This window comes from Pseudophryne corroboree, chromosome 6, assembly GCF_028390025.1.
Source record: "Pseudophryne corroboree isolate aPseCor3 chromosome 6, aPseCor3.hap2, whole genome shotgun sequence".
In the NCBI taxonomy this organism is placed as follows: Eukaryota; Metazoa; Chordata; class Amphibia; order Anura; family Myobatrachidae; genus Pseudophryne; species Pseudophryne corroboree.
In genome coordinates, this window is record NC_086449.1 from 206,858,686 (window position 1) to 206,876,349 (window position 17,664).

Here is a 17,664-nt window from a genome sequence, read left to right on the forward strand (position 1 = left end):
AGTCCTCCAAGTCCCTAGTAGCCGCAGGCACCACAATAGGTTGGTTCAGGTGAAACGCTGACACCACCTTAGGGAGAAACTGGGGACGAGTCCGCAGTTCTGCCCTATCCGAATGGAAAATCAGATATGGGCTTTTGTGAGACAAAGCCGCCAATTCTGACACTCGCCTGGCCGAGGCCAGGGCCAACAGCATGGTCACTTTCCATGTGAGATATTTCAAATCCACAGATTTGAGCGGTTCAAACCAATGTGATTTGAGGAATCCCAGAACTACGTTGAGATCCCACGGTGCCACTGGAGGCACAAAAGGGGGTTGTATATGCAGTACTCCCTTCACGAATGTCTGGACTTCAGGAACTGAAGCCAATTCTTTCTGGAAGAAAATCGACAGGGCCGAAATTTGAACCTTAATGGACCCCAATTTGAGGCCCATAGACACTCCTGTTTGCAGGAAATGCAGGAATCGACCCAGTTGAAATTCCTCCGTGGGGGCCTTCCTGGCCTCACACCATGCCACATATTTTCGCCAAATGCGGTGATAATGTTGTGCGGTCACCTCCTTCCTGGCATTGACCAGGGTAGGTATGACCTCTTCCGGAATGCCTTTTTCCCTTAGGATCCGGCGTTCAACCGCCATGCCGTCAAACGCAGCCGCGGTAAGTCTTGGAACAGACAGGGTCCTTGCTGAAGCAAGTCCCTTCTTAGCGGCAGAGGCCATGGGTCCTCTGTGAGCATCTCTTGAAGTTCCGGGTACCAAGTCCTTCTTGGCCAATCCGGAGCCACGAGTATAGTTCTTACTCCTCTCCGTCTTATAATTCTCAGTACCTTGGGTATGAGAGGAAGAGGAGGGAACACATACACTGACTGGTACACCCACGGTGTTACCAGAGCATCCACAGCTATTGCCTGAGGGTCCCTTGACCTGGCGCAATACCTGTCCAGTTTTTTGTTGAGGCGGGACGCCATCATGTCCACCTTTGGTTTTTCCCAACGGTTCACAATCATGTGGAAGACTTCTGGGTGAAGTCCCCACTCTCCCGGGTGAAGATCGTGCCTGCTGAGGAAGTCTGCTTCCCAGTTGTCCACTCCCGGAATGAACACTGCTGACAGTGCTATCACATGATTCTCCGCCCAGCGGAGAATCCTTGCAGCTTCTGCCATTGCCCTCCTGCTTCTTGTGCCGCCCTGTCTGTTTACGTGGGCGACTGCCGTGATGTTGTCCGACTGGATCAGCACCGGCTGACCTTGAAGCAGAGGTCTTGCTAGGCATAGAGCATTGTAAATTGCCCTTAGCTCCAGTATATTTATGTGGAGAGAAGTCTCTAGACTTGACCACGTTCCCTGGAAATTTCTTCCCTGTGTGACTGCTCCCCAGCCTCTCAGGCTGGCATCCGTGGTCACCAGGATCCAATCCTGAATGCCGAATCTGCGGCCCTCTAGTAGATGAGCACTCTGCAGCCACCACAGAAGAGACACCCTTGTCCTCGGAGACAGGGTTATCCGCTGATGGATCTGAAGATGCGATCCGGACCATTTGTCCAGCAGATCCCACTGAAAAGTTCTTGCGTGAAATCTGCCGAATGGAATCGCTTCGTAAGATGCCACCATTTTTCCCAGGACCCTTGTGCAATGATGCACTGACACTTTTCCTGGTTTTAGGAGGTTCCTGACTAGCTCGGATAACTCCCTGGCTTTCTCCTCCGGGAGAAACACCTTTTTCTGGACTGTGTCCAGAATCATCCCTAGGAACAGCAGACGTGTCGTTGGGATCAGCTGCGATTTTGGAATATTTAGAATCCAGCCGTGCTGTTGTAGCAGTACCCGAGATAGTGCTACTCCGACCTCCAACTGTTCCCTGGACTTTGCCCTTATCAGGAGATCGTCCAAGTAAGGGATAATTAAGACGCCTTTTCTTCGAAGAAGAATCATCACTTCGGCCATTACCTTGGTAAAGACCCGGGGTGCCGTGGACAATCCAAACGGCAGCGTCTGAAACTGATAATGACAGTTCTGTACTACGAACCTGAGGTACCCTTGGTAAGAAGGGCAATTTGGGACATGAAGGTAAACATCCTTGATGTCCAGGGACACCATATAGTCCCCTTCTTCCAGGTTCGCTATCACTGCTCTGAGTGACTCCATCTTGAATTTGAACCTTTGTATGTAAGTGTTCAAAGATTTCAGATTTAGAATAGGTCTCACCGAGCCGTCTGGCTTCGGTACCACAAATAGTGTGGAATAATACCCCTTTCCCTGTTGTAGGAGGGGTACTTTGATTATCACCTGCTGGGAATACAGCTTGTGAATTGCTTCCAATACCGCCTCCCTTTCGGAGGGAGACGTTGGTAAAGCAGACTTCAGGAACCTGCGAGGGGGAGACGTCTCGAATTCCAATCTGTACCCCTGGGATACTACCTGTAGGATCCAGGGGTCTACTTGCGAGTGAGCCCACTGCGCGCAGAAACTCTTGAGACGACCCCCCACCGCACCTGAGTCCGCTTGTAAGGCCCCAGCGTCATGCTGAGGACTTGGCAGAAGCGGTGGAGGGCTTCTGTTCCTGGGAAGAGGCTGTCTGCTGCAGTCTTTTTCCCTTTCCTCTACCCCGGGGCAGATATGACTGGCCTTTTGCCCGCTTGCCCTTATGGGGACGAAAGGACTGAGGCTGAAAAGACGGTGTCTTTTTCTGCTGAGAGGTGAGTTGGGGTAAAAAGGTGGATTTTCCAGCTGTTGCTGTGGCCACCAGGTCCGAAAGACCGACCCCAAATAACTCCTCCCCTTTATACGGCAATACTTCCATGTGCCGTTTGGAATCCGCATCACCTGACCACTGTCGTGTCCATAAACATCTTCTGGCAGAAATGGACATCGCACTTACTCTTGATGCCAGTCGGCAAATATCCCTTTGTGCATCACGCATATATAGAAAACGCATCTTTTAAACGCTCTATAGTCAATAAAATACTGTCCCTGTCAAGGGTATCAATATTTTCAGTCAGGGAATCCGACCAAGCCACCCCAGCGCTGCACATCCAGGCTGAGGCAATCGCTGGTCGCAGTATAACACCAGTATGAGTGTACATACTTTTTAGGACATTTTCCAGCTTCCTATCAGCTGGCTCCTTGAGGGCGGCCGTATCAGGAGACGGTAACGCCACTTGTTTTGATAAGCGTGTGAGTGCCTTATCCACCCTAGGGGGTGTTTCCCAACGCGCCCTAACTTCTGGCGGGAAAGGGTATAATGCCAATAATTTCTTAGATATTAGCAGTTTTTTATCGGGGGAAACCCACGCATCATCACACACTTCATTTAATTCTTCTGATTCAGGAAAAACTACGGGTAGTTTTTTCACACCCCACATAATACCCTTTTTTGTGGTACTTGTAGTATCAGAAATATGCAAAGCCTCCTTCATTGCCGTGATCATGTAACGTGTGGCCCTACTGGAAAATACGTTTGTTTCTTCACCGTCGACACTGGAGTCAGTGTCCGTGTCTGGGTCTGTGTCGACCGACTGAGGTAATGGGCGCTTTAGAGCCCCTGACGGTGTCTGAGACGCCTGGACAGGCACTAACTGATTTGCCGGCTGTCTCATGTCGTCAACAGTTTTCTGTAAAGTGCTGACACTATCACGTAATTCCTTAAATAAGACCATCCAGTCAGGTGTCGACTCCCTAGGGGGTGACATCACTAATACAGGCAATTGCTCCGCCTCCACACCATTTTCCTCCTCATACATGTCGACACACGCGTACCGACACACAGCACACACACAGGGAATGCTCTGATAGAGGACAGGACCCCACTAGCCCTTTGGGGAGACAGAGGGAGAGTTTGCCAGCACACACCAAAGCGCTATATATGTATAGGGACAACCTTATAAATAAGTGTCTATCCCTTATAGCTGCAATATATCTATATCTAGCCAATTAAGTGCCCCCACTCTCTTTTTTACCCTGTTTCTGTAGTGCAGGAGTGCAGGGGAGAGTCTGGGAGCCTTCCTACCAGCGGAGCTGTGTGGGAAAATGGCGCTTGTGTGCTGAGGAGATAGGCTCCGCCCCCTTCTCGGCGGCCTCTCTCCCGCTTTTTCTGAGGTAAAATGACAGGAGTTAAATACATCCATATAGCCCAGGAGCTATATGTGATGTATTTTTAGTCATATATAGTGTTTTCATTGCGTCTCAGGGCGCCCCCCCCAGCGCCCTGCACCCTCAGTGACCGCGGTGTGAAGTGTGCTGAGAGCAATGGCGCACAGCTGCAGTGCTGTGCGCTACCTTTATGAAGACATGGACGTCTTCTGCCGCCGATTTCTGGACCTTTTCTGTCTTTAGCATCTGTAAGGGGGCCGGCGGCGCGGCTCCGGGACCCATCCATGGCTGGGCCTGTGATCGTCCCTCTGGAGCTAATGTCCAGTAGCCAAGAAGCCCAATCCACTCTGCACGCAGGTGAGTTCGCTTCTTCTCCCCTTAGTCCCTCGATGCAGTGAGCCTGTTGCCAGCAGGACTCACTGAAAATAAAAAAACCTAAGTCTATACTTTTATTCTAAGCAGCTCAGGAGAGCTACCTAGATTGCACCCTTCTCGGCCGGGCACAAAAACCTAACTGAGGCTTGGAGGAGGGTCATAGGGGGAGGAGCCAGTGCACACCACCTAGTCCTAAAGCTTTTATTTTTGTGCCCTGTCTCCTGCGGAGCCGCTAATCCCCATGGTCCTGACGGAGTCCCCAGCATCCACTTAGGACGTCGGAGAAATCATATTTTTTCACGTTCCAGTTGTAAAGAAGAGCTACTAATCTTGAGGATAATTTGACCCTATGCGGGTGATCCGCAATGATTAATCTGTCCAATTGTGAGTGGAACCAATAAAACAACTTTGGATTCTATTCTGTCTCTTCATACCACACTATTGTGTCTCTTTCCAATTTTCAGAGACTGAAGAAATCCTATATAACCTCCCTAACCAAAGGGAGATTGTATTACGGTTGTGTAAGATTTACCTCTATTTTAGAGATGTCCACCTATAGTAGCGCCGAGTGATGTCACCTTTCTTGTTTCATTGCTGCAAAATAACACCTACAGAATTGGAGGGGTATAGTTAATTTGGTCACAGTAAAAAGGTCAACCCCAAAAGGTCGACTTGCACAAGGTCAACATGAGAAAAAGGTTGACACAAGCAAAATGTCGACATGAAAATGGTCTACACATGAAAAGATCAACAAGTTTTTTTTTAACGTTTTTGGGGTGTCAATTTTTAACTTTCAGCAAATGGTCCAGTTAGTGTACCACGTCCCCTTGGATGGCTCGCTTCACTCGCAATACTTCGGCCATCTTGCCTTGCTTCGCTCGGAACACGTTACTATACCCAATTGTAGTTAATTTGAATGGCAAAATATGAAAAAGTTATAAAAATTAAAAAAATTGTGAAAAACTCATGTCAACTATATGCTGAATCGATCATTATCTTGTCGACCTCTTGACCATGTCAACCTAATGCATGTTAACAAATAGTAGTTGACCAATTGACTTTTGACCTTTTTACTGTCGACCTATAGACCGAATACTGAATTAGAGATACAGTAAACACCACAATAGGAGGACGACATTTTGGGCCTAATTCAGACCTTATCGCTAGCAAGCGATTTTTGCACTGCTGCAATCAGATAGTCACCGCCTACAGGGGGAGGGTATTTTAGCTGTGCAAGTGTGTGAACGCATGTGTAGCAGAGCTGTACAAACAGATTTTGTGCAGTCTCTGCGCGGCCCAGGACTTACTCAGCCGCTGCGATCACATCAGCCTATGTGGGACAGGAATTGATGCCAGGGACCCTCCCTGCAAATGCATGGACACGCCTGCGTTTTTCCAGACACTCCCTGAAAACGGTCAGTTGACACCCACAAACGCCTTCTTCCTGTTAATCTCCTTGAGGTCGCCCGTGCGAACGGATCCATTGCACAAACCCATCGCTGAGTGGCGATCTGCTTTGAACCCGTGCAACGCGCCTGCGCATTGTGGTGCATACACATGCACAGTTTGGACCTGATCGCCCGCTGTGCGAAAACGCACAGCAGCGATCAAGTCTGAATTACCCCCTTTGTACACTGTGCTTGAGGGTTGTAAATGCCACCCCCAGGCCCCATACTTACGTTTTGGAATTGGGTGCACGCGATATAGAGACAGAAAATGGCGACATTCCATTTGGTTTCTCTGGATGTGTTACTATAAAAAAAAAAAAAAAAAAAGAACGATGCTATTGTTTTGCAGATTAATAACTTTTGGAAAAGGCAATGAGTACACTGTATGCACCACTTCCTTCCGATGCTAGTGCTAGCTGTGGTAGTGTCAGTGCCTCAAGTATGATAGTACTGTGTACCAGTAAGAAATTTGCAGCCGGTATGCAGTACCGCCGGGCTGACCCCCTTGCAGACACTGTGTCCAAGGAGAGGGGAGTGCAGCATTCGCCTCTCCTGCCCTAATTCTGGTCTCCCTCCAGCGACAGCAGCGGCAGCGTGTATCACAATCAGGCGCCGGTTTGTGAGCCAATCAGAGCTCGCGGACCAGCAGCCAATCAGGAGCTGATTTGAGATACACGCCACCGCCGCCGGAGACCAGTCTGCAGGAAGGAGAGGCGCATGCTGCACTCACCTCGGACACAGTGACAGCAGAGCAGGCCTCTGCTGGAGGCATATGTGTGTCTGCCCTTATTGGGGGGGGGGGGGCATATGTGTATCTGGCACTGTGTGGTGGGTGTATGTGTATCTGGCACTGTGGGTGCATATGTGTATCTGGCACTGTGGGGGCATATCTGGCACTATGGGAGCATATGTGTATCTAACACTGTGGAGGCATATGTTTATCTGGCATTGTGAGGGCATATTTTTATCTGCACTGTGGGGGGCATATCTGGCACTGTTGGGCCATATGTGTATCTGGCACTGTGGGGGCATATTTGTATCTAGCACTGTGGGGGCACATCTGATACTGTGGGGGCATATGTGTATCTGGCAGTACTGGGTGCATATGTGTATCTGGCACTGCACTATTGGGGGCGTATGTGTATCTGGCCCCCCATATGTGTATCACGCCCCTATTTTCATTGGCAACGCCCCATGTGGCATGTGGGCACACCCATTTTTTCTACTTACAGCATTGGGTAGACCTAAGTGGCAACCCTCCCTCCTTTGGAGATACCACAATAATAATCACTGCTTCTTACCATTGCAGGTGGTATGTAAGAGTGGCATACTTTGCTCTCAGGTATAGGGGAGCAGCTGGCAGCATCACATGTAAGGAGCTACCGGCTATATCTCTTCCATGTCAGTGGCCAGCATGCTGTACAGGTGTACCACAAGGGCATTTAAACACTGGACGACTAACAATATGTTGTTACTCATGTAGTGTTTTAGGCAACCGTAACTACTGGTTCTGTAGGCAAATGCCTAGATCCACCTAATGATTGCACCGCATCTACTTAGATCAGCATAACAATAACATTCAAGAATGCTTTCAATGTCTTCTGGAACATAATTTTATAGACGTGCAAACATAATTCATTTCATTTCTGGTTCAGGATGTCCACTTGTGGAGTTAAACTGATTTATGTAAAAGGCACGGCTGAGACCACATAATTACAGTGAGCCCAGTTAATTCAGTGATTAAGTAAAAGTAGACAGAGATTCAGACGCCACTCCTGCAAGACAGAACTGTTCCATTTGCTCACCTGGTTGCCTCCCACAAAACCTTGTCTTGCACATAATGTGCTCCGACGACAAGTGGATCAATCTGCATGCACTAGTGTTTGCTATAGCCACGTCTTAACAGGGATTTTGTTTCACCTGCCTCAGGCAGGCAAAACCAAATACCCAGAAACAGCCAGAATCTGCATCCGAAATGCCACGTTACAGTGTTTTCCATGAAAACACTGTAGCATAGCACTTTGAATGCAAATACTGTACAGTTGTAGTCACACACAGAATATAGACATGCTGCACATAATTTTAATCAGCAGGATCTGCTTGTGCGTCCTATTTCATTATTTTGCAACTTAGACGAAAAAAAACATGCATAAAAAGGAGCCCGGCACTATCGAATTAGGTGTAATGTGACTTGTAGCGCACAGAGCAAAGATGTAAGAGGCAGGGGCTGGCTGGCAACTTTTAGCCTGGGGGGCAAATGAAATCAAGTGGCCCCGGCTTCTCTACCAGCGCATGGCAAAATGGATGTGGCAGATGAAAAACTGCAGGAGTGATTTATCGAATGGGGATGCAGTTTAAATGTGTAGTGAAATATCTGAAAAATCATTATATCTAAGAACAATACATCGCCTACCAGCCCTGTGTGACAAACAGAAACTATTGTAATGACTTATATAAAACATGGGAAACAATGGGCCTAATTCAGATGTGGATGGAGTGGCTGTCACTTACTTGGAAGCAGCAGTGATAGCGCTGTATGGTGATGCAGCAGGAGGTGTCTATTACAAGTAGACACCTCCTGCTGCAGTAGTGATCTGACCTGCATCCTAGGACGTAGGCATCGGATCACTGACTTCCCATCGGACAGCTTGCAGAGATTCCTGGCCTCTTCTCTCTACCTAAACAGCAGTGACATGCCTAGATTATGGGAAACTGAGGGCGTTGCCACCCCTCTCCACCCCAAAATGACAATCTGATGCCATCCTACTTCCTACATCGCAGGAACCATTTGTGCATGCACTCAACAGATCCTGCGCATGAGCAAAGCATTGAAAATAAGGGAGCAACGTCAACTGGACCAGAATGAGGTCCAATATACTGTACAATAACCACTTCACATCACCTCCCTCAGCTCCTTCAATGTCCAAATTACATAAAATGTATATCAAGACAAAAAGTAAGAAGGTGCAGATCAAAACAAAACAGATTCACAACACTGAGGCATTTGAATAAGCAATTCATAAATCACAATAGACCATTAACATCACTGTTCCAGGAGCATACAGATGACACAGTACTGTAACTCATTTCAGCAACTATATGTAAGGGTAAGCATCAGTTTATACAGGGTGAGGGCACAGGGGGGATGCACAGTGTCAGTGGGCACAGGTGAGCTGCACAGTACCAGTGTACACAGGGTGGGGGCACAGCAGGATGCACAGTGTCAGTGGGCACAGGTGGAGCTGCATAGTACCAGTGTACACAGGGTGAGGGCATAGGGGGTGTACGGTGTCATGTCACTTTGTTTGCAAAATCGACCAAACCCGCACCAAAATCGCAACACGATGCACAAAATCAATGCATTTGTTTTAAAAACCATGTTTGCATTTGTAAACCAATCTCAATCAGGATACTTATAAAAGGCCACCAATCAGCTGCAGCGCTCTCTTTCTACTACCCACCATGGCTGTGGCAGAATATTGAGTCCTATGGACTGAACAAACACCACCAATGCATTTCTTTTAGCAGTTTTGGGGCATTTTTATAACAGCATGGCATATGCGGAATCCGACCAATCGGAATATGTTTGTGATTTTCACAGATTTACTCCGATTTTTTTGTCATTTGTCTTTAATTGAGGTTATTACTGATACACTGTAACAGTAAAAGGGTTGTATCTGCACATAGAATTTTTTTTTTTTTGAGAATTATACTTCTAGGGACTATTTATGGACCATCGAGACCCCCCAAAATTAGAAATTGTCATCTGTCTGTTTGTAAGTTTTGGCATCACACAAAAACTACTGTATGAATTTGGATCACGTTTTCACTATTGTATAGCCTGGTGACTTAGAAACAGACTGAGGTATGTACAGTGCATCCAGAAAGTATTCCCAGTGCTTCACTTTTTCAACAATTTGTTATGTTATAGCCTTATTCCAAAATGGAATAAATTTTTCGCCTCAAAATTCCACACACAATACCCCATAATGACAACATGCAAAAAGTTTGTTTTAGATTTTTGCAAATTTACTAAAAATTAAAAACTAAGAAATCACATGTACATAAATATTCACAGCCTTTGCTCAATTCTTTGTCGATGCACCTGTGGCAGCAAGTACAGCCTCAAGTCTTTTTGAATATGATGCGACAAGCTTGGCACACCTATCTTTGGCCAGTTTCGCCCATTTCTTCTTGGCAGCACCTCTCAAGCTCCATCAGTTTGGATGGGAATAATCGTTGCACAGCCATTTTTAGATCTCTCCAGAGATGTTCAATCGGATTCACATGCTCTGGCTGGACCACTCAAGGACATTCACAGAGTTGTCCTGAAGCCACTCCTTTGATATCTTGGCTGTGTGCTTAGGGTCGTTGTCCTGCTGAAACATGAACCATCGCCCCAGTCTGAGGTCAAGAGCGCTCTGGAGCAGGTTTTCATCCAGGATATCTCTGTACATTGCTGCATTCATCTTTCCCTCTATTCTGAGTAGCATCCCAGTTCCTGCCTCTGAAAAACATACCCACAGCATGATGCTGCCGCCACCATGCTTCACTAAAGGGATGGTATTGGTCTGGTGATGAGCGGTGCCTGGTTTACTCCAAACATGACGCCTGGCATTCATGCCAAAGAGTTCAATCTTTGTCTCATCAGACAAGAGAACGTTGTTTCTCGTGGTCTGAGAGTCCTTCAGGTGCATTTTGGCAAACTCCAGGAGGGCTGCCATGTGCTTTTACTAAGAAGGTGGCTTCCATCTGGACACTCTACCATACAGGCCTGATTGGTGGATTGCTGCAGAGACGGTTGTCCTTCTGGAAGGTTCTCCTCTCTCCACAGAGGAATGCTGTAGCTCTGACAGAGTGACCATTGGGTTCTAGGTCACTTCCCTGACTAGGGCCCTTCTCCCCTGATCACTCAGTTTAGATGGCCGGCCAGCTCTAGGAAGAGTCCTGGTGGTCCTGAACTTCTTCCATTTACGGATGATGGAGGCCACTGTGCTCATTGGGACCTTCAAAGCAGCAGATATTTTTCTGTACCCTTTCCCCAGATTTGTGCCTCGAGACAATCCTGTCTCGGAGGTCTACAGACAATTCCTTTGACTTCATGCTTGGTTTGTGCTCAGACATGCACTGTCAAGTGTGGGACCTTATATAGACAGGTGTGTGCCTTTCCAAATCATGTCCAATCAACTGAATTTACCACAGGTGGACTCCAATTAAGCTGTAGGAACATCTCAAGATCAGTGGAAACAGGATGGACCTTAGCTCAATTTTGAGCTTCATGGCAAAGGCTGTGAATACTCATGTACATGTGATTTCTTAATTTTTTTATTTTTAATAAATTTACAAATTCAAAAAATAACTTTTTTCACATTGTCATTATGGGGTATTGTGTGTAGAATTTTGAGGGGGAAATGGATTTATTCCATTTTGGAATAAGGCTGTAACATACAGTAACAAAATGTGTAAAAAGTGAAGAGCTGTGAATACTTTCCGGATGCACTGTATGATCTCGATCTGACATCAGGGAGAGGAGCAATAAAGGATAAAATAGAAGCTTGACACTTGGCACATGCAGTGTGCAGGCTCCTCAAGTCCAAAATGACTATACAGTATGAGTGGAATTTTTAAGCTCACTTAGGGCCTAATTCAGACCTGATCGTAGCAGCAAATTTGTTAGCAGTTGGGCAAAACCATGGGGGTAATTCCAAGTTGATCGCAGCAGGAATTTTGTTAGCAGTTGGGCAAAACCATGTGAACTGCAGGGGAGGCAGATATAACGTGCAGAAAGAGTTAGATTTGGGTGGGTTATTTTGTTTCTGTGCAGGGTAAATACTGGCTGCTTTATTTTTACACCGCAAATTAGATTGCAGATTGAACACACCCCACCCAAATCTAACTCTCTCTGCACATGTTAAATCTGCCTTCCCTGCAGTGCACATGGGGGGTCATTCCGAGTTGTTCGCTCGTTATTTTTCTCTCGCAACGGAGCGATAAGTCGCTAATGCGCATGCGCAATGTCCGCTGTGCGACTGCGCCAAGTAAATTTGCTATGCAGTTAGGTATTTTACTCACGGCATTACGAGGTTTTTTCTTCGTTCTGGTGATCGTAATGTGATTGACAGGAAGTGGGTGTTTCTGGGCGGAAACAGGCCGTTTTATGGGAGTGTTTGTAAAAACACTGCCGTTTCTGGGAAAAACGCGGGAGTGGCTGGAGAAACGGAGGAGTGTCTGGGCGAACGCTGGGTGTGTTTGTGACGTCAAACCAGGAACGACAAGCACTGAACTGATGGCACTGGCAGAGTAAGTCTCGAGCTACTCAGAAACTGCACAGAGAAGTCTTTTCGCAATATTGCGAATCTTTCGTTCGCTATTTTGATAAGCTAAGATTCACTCCCAGTAGGCGGCGGCTTAGCGTGTGCAAAGCTGCTAAAAGCAGCTTGCGAGCGAACAACTCGGAATGAGGGCCATGGTTTTGCCCAACTGCTAACAAAATTCCTGCTGCGATCAACTTGGAATTACCCCCCATGTGCACTGCGGGGGTAGGGGGGGCAGATATAACTTGTACAGAGAGAGTTAGATTTGGGTGGGGTGTGTTCAAACTGATCTCTAAATTGCAGTGTAAAAATAAAGCAGCCAGTATTTATCCTGCACAGAAACAATACAACCCACCCAAATCTAACTCTCTCTGTACATGTTATATCTGCCCACCCTGCAGAACACATGGGCCTAACTAATTCAGAGGAAATGGGTCTAGACTGCACACCCTAGTGGTTGTAATGAAAGGTGCTATCTGCTGAGATTTTATGGTAATACAGGGGAAGAAATGGGTGCAGATGCACTATACAATCATTCAATCATTACTATAAATTACAGTATATAATATACTAAGAGGTTGTTAGCATATAATTGGCCAATGATACGGGCTTGCTCACCGCGTCGAGGTCACCTCTATCGAGCAAGTCCCTAACACTTTTGGGGTTCACACTGGGACGCAGGGCACCCCCAAATCAGCCCAGCCATGAACCCCCCCAAGGCATCACACTAGTGGAAAATCGTGAGGTGTAATAAAGTATAAGAGAAGCATAGGTAGTTACGGAGTGTAGAAAGTGTTTTAAAATTAGATATAAAGTGGGTGAAAAAAAATACATGGATAAAATGACACACTTAGGAGGTAGTGAAAAAATAGTGACTATAAGTGTTAGGGTGTGATGCCCTGGAGTGGCCCAGACAGAACAGTTCAGGGGACCCCACGTCCCAATGCTTACCCCCAAATAGACTGACACTGTATGAAAATAATAGGACTTACTTTGTATTACGCCTGAATCATTGATGTGCAGTCAGATGAAGGTCGCTGCTTAAAATCAGTTTGGTAGGTGGGGGAGGGGTGCTAGTCAGAATGAAGTAATCTCAGACTTCAGGTGTGTATTTATACACATAGTATAGACTATACAGAGGAAATGGGTCTAGACTGCACACCCTAGTGGTTGTAATGAAAGGTGCTATCTGCTGAGATTTTATGGTAATACAGGGGAAGAAATGGGTGCAGATGCACTATACAATCATTACTATAAATTACAGTATATAATATACTAAGAGGTTGTTAGCATATAATTGGCCAATGATACGGGCTTGCTCACCGCGTCGAGGTCACCTCTATCGGGGTTCACACTGGGACGCAGGGCACCCCCAAATCAGCCCAGCCATGAACCCCCCCAAGGCATCACACTTTATATCTAATTTTAAAACACTTTCTACACTCTGTAACTACCTATGCTTCTCTTATACTTTATTACACCTCACGATTTTCCACTAGTGTGATGCCTTGGGGGGGTTCATGGCTGGGCTGATTTGGGGGTGCCCTGCGTCCCAGTGTGAACCCCAAAAGTGTTAGGGACTTGCTCGATAGAGGTGACCTGGACGCGGTGAGCAAGCCCGTATCATTGGCCAATTATATGCTAACAACCTCTTAGTATATTATATACTGTAATTTATAGTAATGATTGTATAGTGCATCTGCACCCATTTCTTCCCCTGTATTACCATAAAATCTCAGCAGATAGCACCTTTCATTACAACCACTAGGGTGTGCAGTCTAGACCCATTTCCTCTGTATAGTCTATACTATGTGTATAAATACACACCTGAAGTCTGAGATTACTTCATTCTGACTAGCACCCCTCCCCCACCTACCAAACTGATTTTAAGCAGGGACCTACATCTGACTGCACATCAATGATTCAGGCGTAATACAAAGTAAGTCCTATTATTTTCATACAGTGTCAGTCTATTTGGGGGTAAGCATTGGGACGTGGGGTCCCCTGAACTGTTCTGTCTGGGCCACTCCAGGGCATCACACCCTAACACTTATAGTCACTATTTTTTCACTACCTCCTAAGTGTGTCATTTTATCCATGTAATTTTTTCACCCACTTTATATCTAATTTTAAAACACTTTCTACACTCCGTAACTACCTATGCTTCTCTTATACTTTATTACACCTCACGATTTTCCACTAGTGTGATGCCTTGGGGGGGTTCATGGCTGGGCTGATTTGGGGGTGCCCTGCGTCCCAGTGTGAACCCCAAAAGTGTTAGGGACTTGGTCGATAGAGGTGACCTCGACGCGGTGAGCAAGCCCGTATCACTGGCCAATTATATGCTAACAACCTCTTAGTATATTATATACTGTAATTTATAGTAATGATTGTATAGTGCATCTGCACCCATTTCTTCCCCTAACTAATCCAGACCTGATCGCTAGGGTGCGTTTTTTGCATCCCTGCAATCAGATAGTCGCTGTCTACAGGGGGAGGGGAAAATCGCTGTGCAAGGGTGCGATCGCATGTGCAGGAGAGCTGCACAAACAGAAGTTTAAACAGTCTCTGCACAGACCAGGACTTACTCTTCCAGTGCGATGATCGGGGCCGGAGCTGATGTCAGAAATCCTCCCTTCAAACGCCTGGTCCCTCCTGCGTTTTTCCGGACACTCCTCTAAACGGTCAGTTGCCACCCAGAAACGGCCTCTTCCTGTCAGTCACCTTGCGATCGCCCGTGCGATCGCTTTTCTCGCACCATCCCATCGCTGCCTGGTGCTCCCTGTCGCTGCGGACCGACATGCCTGTGCATTGTGGTGCATACGCATGCGCAGTTCAGACCTGATCGCAGACTGTACGAAAACGCAGCCTAGCGATCAGGTCTGAATTAGGCCCACGGTTTTGCCCATCTGCTAACAAATTTGCTGCTACGATCCGGTCTGAATTAGGCCCTTAGTGCATCTGGACTTCCAGCGTACTGAAAGTTGGTGTTCCGGTCATGCAACATACAACAGAACCCAACTTAAAGTGACTGCTTTGCAGAGGAACCTAATTGAGGCAGAGATTCTAATGGCATGTGGTGTAAGTGAGACTGTGTTTATACCACGTATACCCCTTATCCCCATCACTTTTGACGATCAACAAGTCACAGGGACAAACACTCAGGGCTGCAGGCGTAGATCTTAGGATCAGCTGGTTCTCCCATGGGCAGATTTACGTGGCTTGCTCACGTGTTAGTAGCCCCAAGCATCTTTTTGTGTTAGTCCGCGAAGAAAAACTGCAAATATTGTTTACAAATAAATTTTGTGATCAATGTGTACAATATAAAATATATATCACAATATATTAACTACTACTACTGTCTTTGTAAAATTAGTTCTGCTGAGCAATAACAGACATCGACACGAGCAAAGCCACGGGCAAACGCTAGTAATACATAATATTATGATCTGAATGTAATAGTTTTAAATAAAAGAAGTGAAATCACATTTCCCTTAGGTCAGTCATGTAAAAGACAAAAGGGGCCTCAAACCAGAAATAACCAGTCTTGGTCAGTCTGGTGTGGTGTGTGAGTTTATGCTGTGATGTCATAATAGCAACTGCCTATATCAAGGCTGTGCTGTTGCTGTCTCTGGCATATACCTCCAGAGGCCTGGCCTGGCACGGCACAGCACACTGGCAGAAGGTTAGTGACTGGACAAAGATAAGGGCAGTTTAGTTCGTCGGCAGGCTTTTAGCATGACTACTATAATATATGACTTATGACCTTGGGGACAGCATAGTATTGGATAAAAACAAACTCACACACCTACTAGGACAGTGCCGTTACGTAACAACCACAAGCAGCAGTAAATGGGTTATTGGAGATATTTGAAGAGAGCTTTCTGCCTATAATGTTCCTAATGAAATCCTTTATGTGCTACCGCACCTATGACATCTACTTGGAGTTGTTTAGTAAGCCTATAATGTTGCAAATTAATGCCAAGATTTATCAAGCCTTGGAGAGTGATAAATTGCATGGTGATAAAGTACCAACCAATCAGCTCCTAGTTGTCATTTTTCAAACACAGTCTATAACATGACAGTTAGGAGCCGATTGGTTGGTAGGTTATCACTGTGCAATTTATCACTCTCCAATGCTTGATAAATCTGCGCATAAATCCTTTACTCTCTCTCTGCCTGCCTAAATCCCAGCGTGTCAGTAGTGTAGGCTGTTCCATTTTTATTAATGTGCAGAGGTGTAAGAGAATTATATTGTGCTTTAATCATTACTTTGGTTTTTATCCAATACTATATACAGATGTAGCCAGGGGCGGAACTAACAAGTGGTGGCCCAGATGCAGCAAAATGTAATGGGCCCCCCTGCACCCCCACCCTCCCCACGCAATAAAATTAACATTTTATATTCTATGTAATTAGTAGCAAGCTTCACTGCTGTTACAGTGAGGTGCACCTGCACATATTAAAATATATTCTTCCGGCTACCCCCAGTCACCCTTGACCTATCTCTGCTCACCCACCCTCACCAATTCTCTCACTAGGCCTTAACTAAGGCACCTCCACAACACCGGCTGTATACTGACACACACAAAAAAATAGATGCGACCGCACATCGAACCTCGCATGGAAAAGATCGGATAGAACAGGAGGGGTTGTGAGGCACAGAGGGAGACAGGAGGAATACAGGGGGGAAACGGGTAGACAGATTGAAGGCCCAAACAAAAAGAACACAGAGGGAATAACAGACGGAAACGAAAGGAACACAGAGGGAATAAGAGACGGAAACAAGAAGAACACAGAGGGAATAACAGACTGAGACAAGAGGAACACAGAGGGATTAACAGACAGAAACAAGAGGATCACAGACGGAAAAAAGAGGATCACTGAGGGAATAACAGACGGGAACAAGAGGAACACAGAGAGAATAACAGACGGAAACAAGAGGAACACAGAGGGAATAACAGACAGAAACAAGAGGATCACAGAGGGAATAAAAGACGGAAACAAGAGGATCACAGAGGGAATAACAGACGGAAACAAGAGGATCACAGAGGGAATAACAGACGGGAACAAGAGGATCACAGAGGGAATAACAGACGGGAACAAGAGGATAACAGAGGGAATAACACACGGAACACAAGAGGATCATAGGGAGAATAACAAACGAAGATGGGAGGAAAGAGAATGAAAAAAGTCCAAATACATATATATACAAAACAATATGGAGTACCTATATATATATATATATATATATATATATATATATATATATATATATATATATGGGTGTGGTATGGCTGACCGGCGGTCAGCATACCGACGCCGAGATCCCGGTGGGGGGCGAGTGCAGCAAGCCCCTTGCAGGCTCGGTGGTGACCGCATCTGTTCCCACTCTATGGGTGTCGTGGACACCCACGAGGTGGGAATGGGGATAGGGAGGG

At 46.3% G+C, this 17,664-nt stretch overlaps 1 protein-coding gene across 5 annotated transcripts in view; it reads right to left on the reverse strand.

Moving 5' to 3' along the window:
• The window catches only part of RNF212 (ring finger protein 212), a 476,056-nt gene that overhangs the window by 32,344 nt on the left and 426,048 nt on the right, over positions 1-17,664 (reverse strand). For 4 of the 5 annotated variants that reach the window (XM_063925682.1, XM_063925685.1, XM_063925683.1 and 1 more), the window contains one exon: positions 6,141-6,213. The exons of the other annotated variant lie outside the window; for it this stretch is intronic. In XM_063925682.1, coding sequence (XP_063781752.1) covers positions 6,141-6,213 — 73 coding nt within the window. The remainder of the gene's footprint in view (positions 1-6,140; positions 6,214-17,664) is intronic. 5 annotated transcript variants of the gene reach the window in all.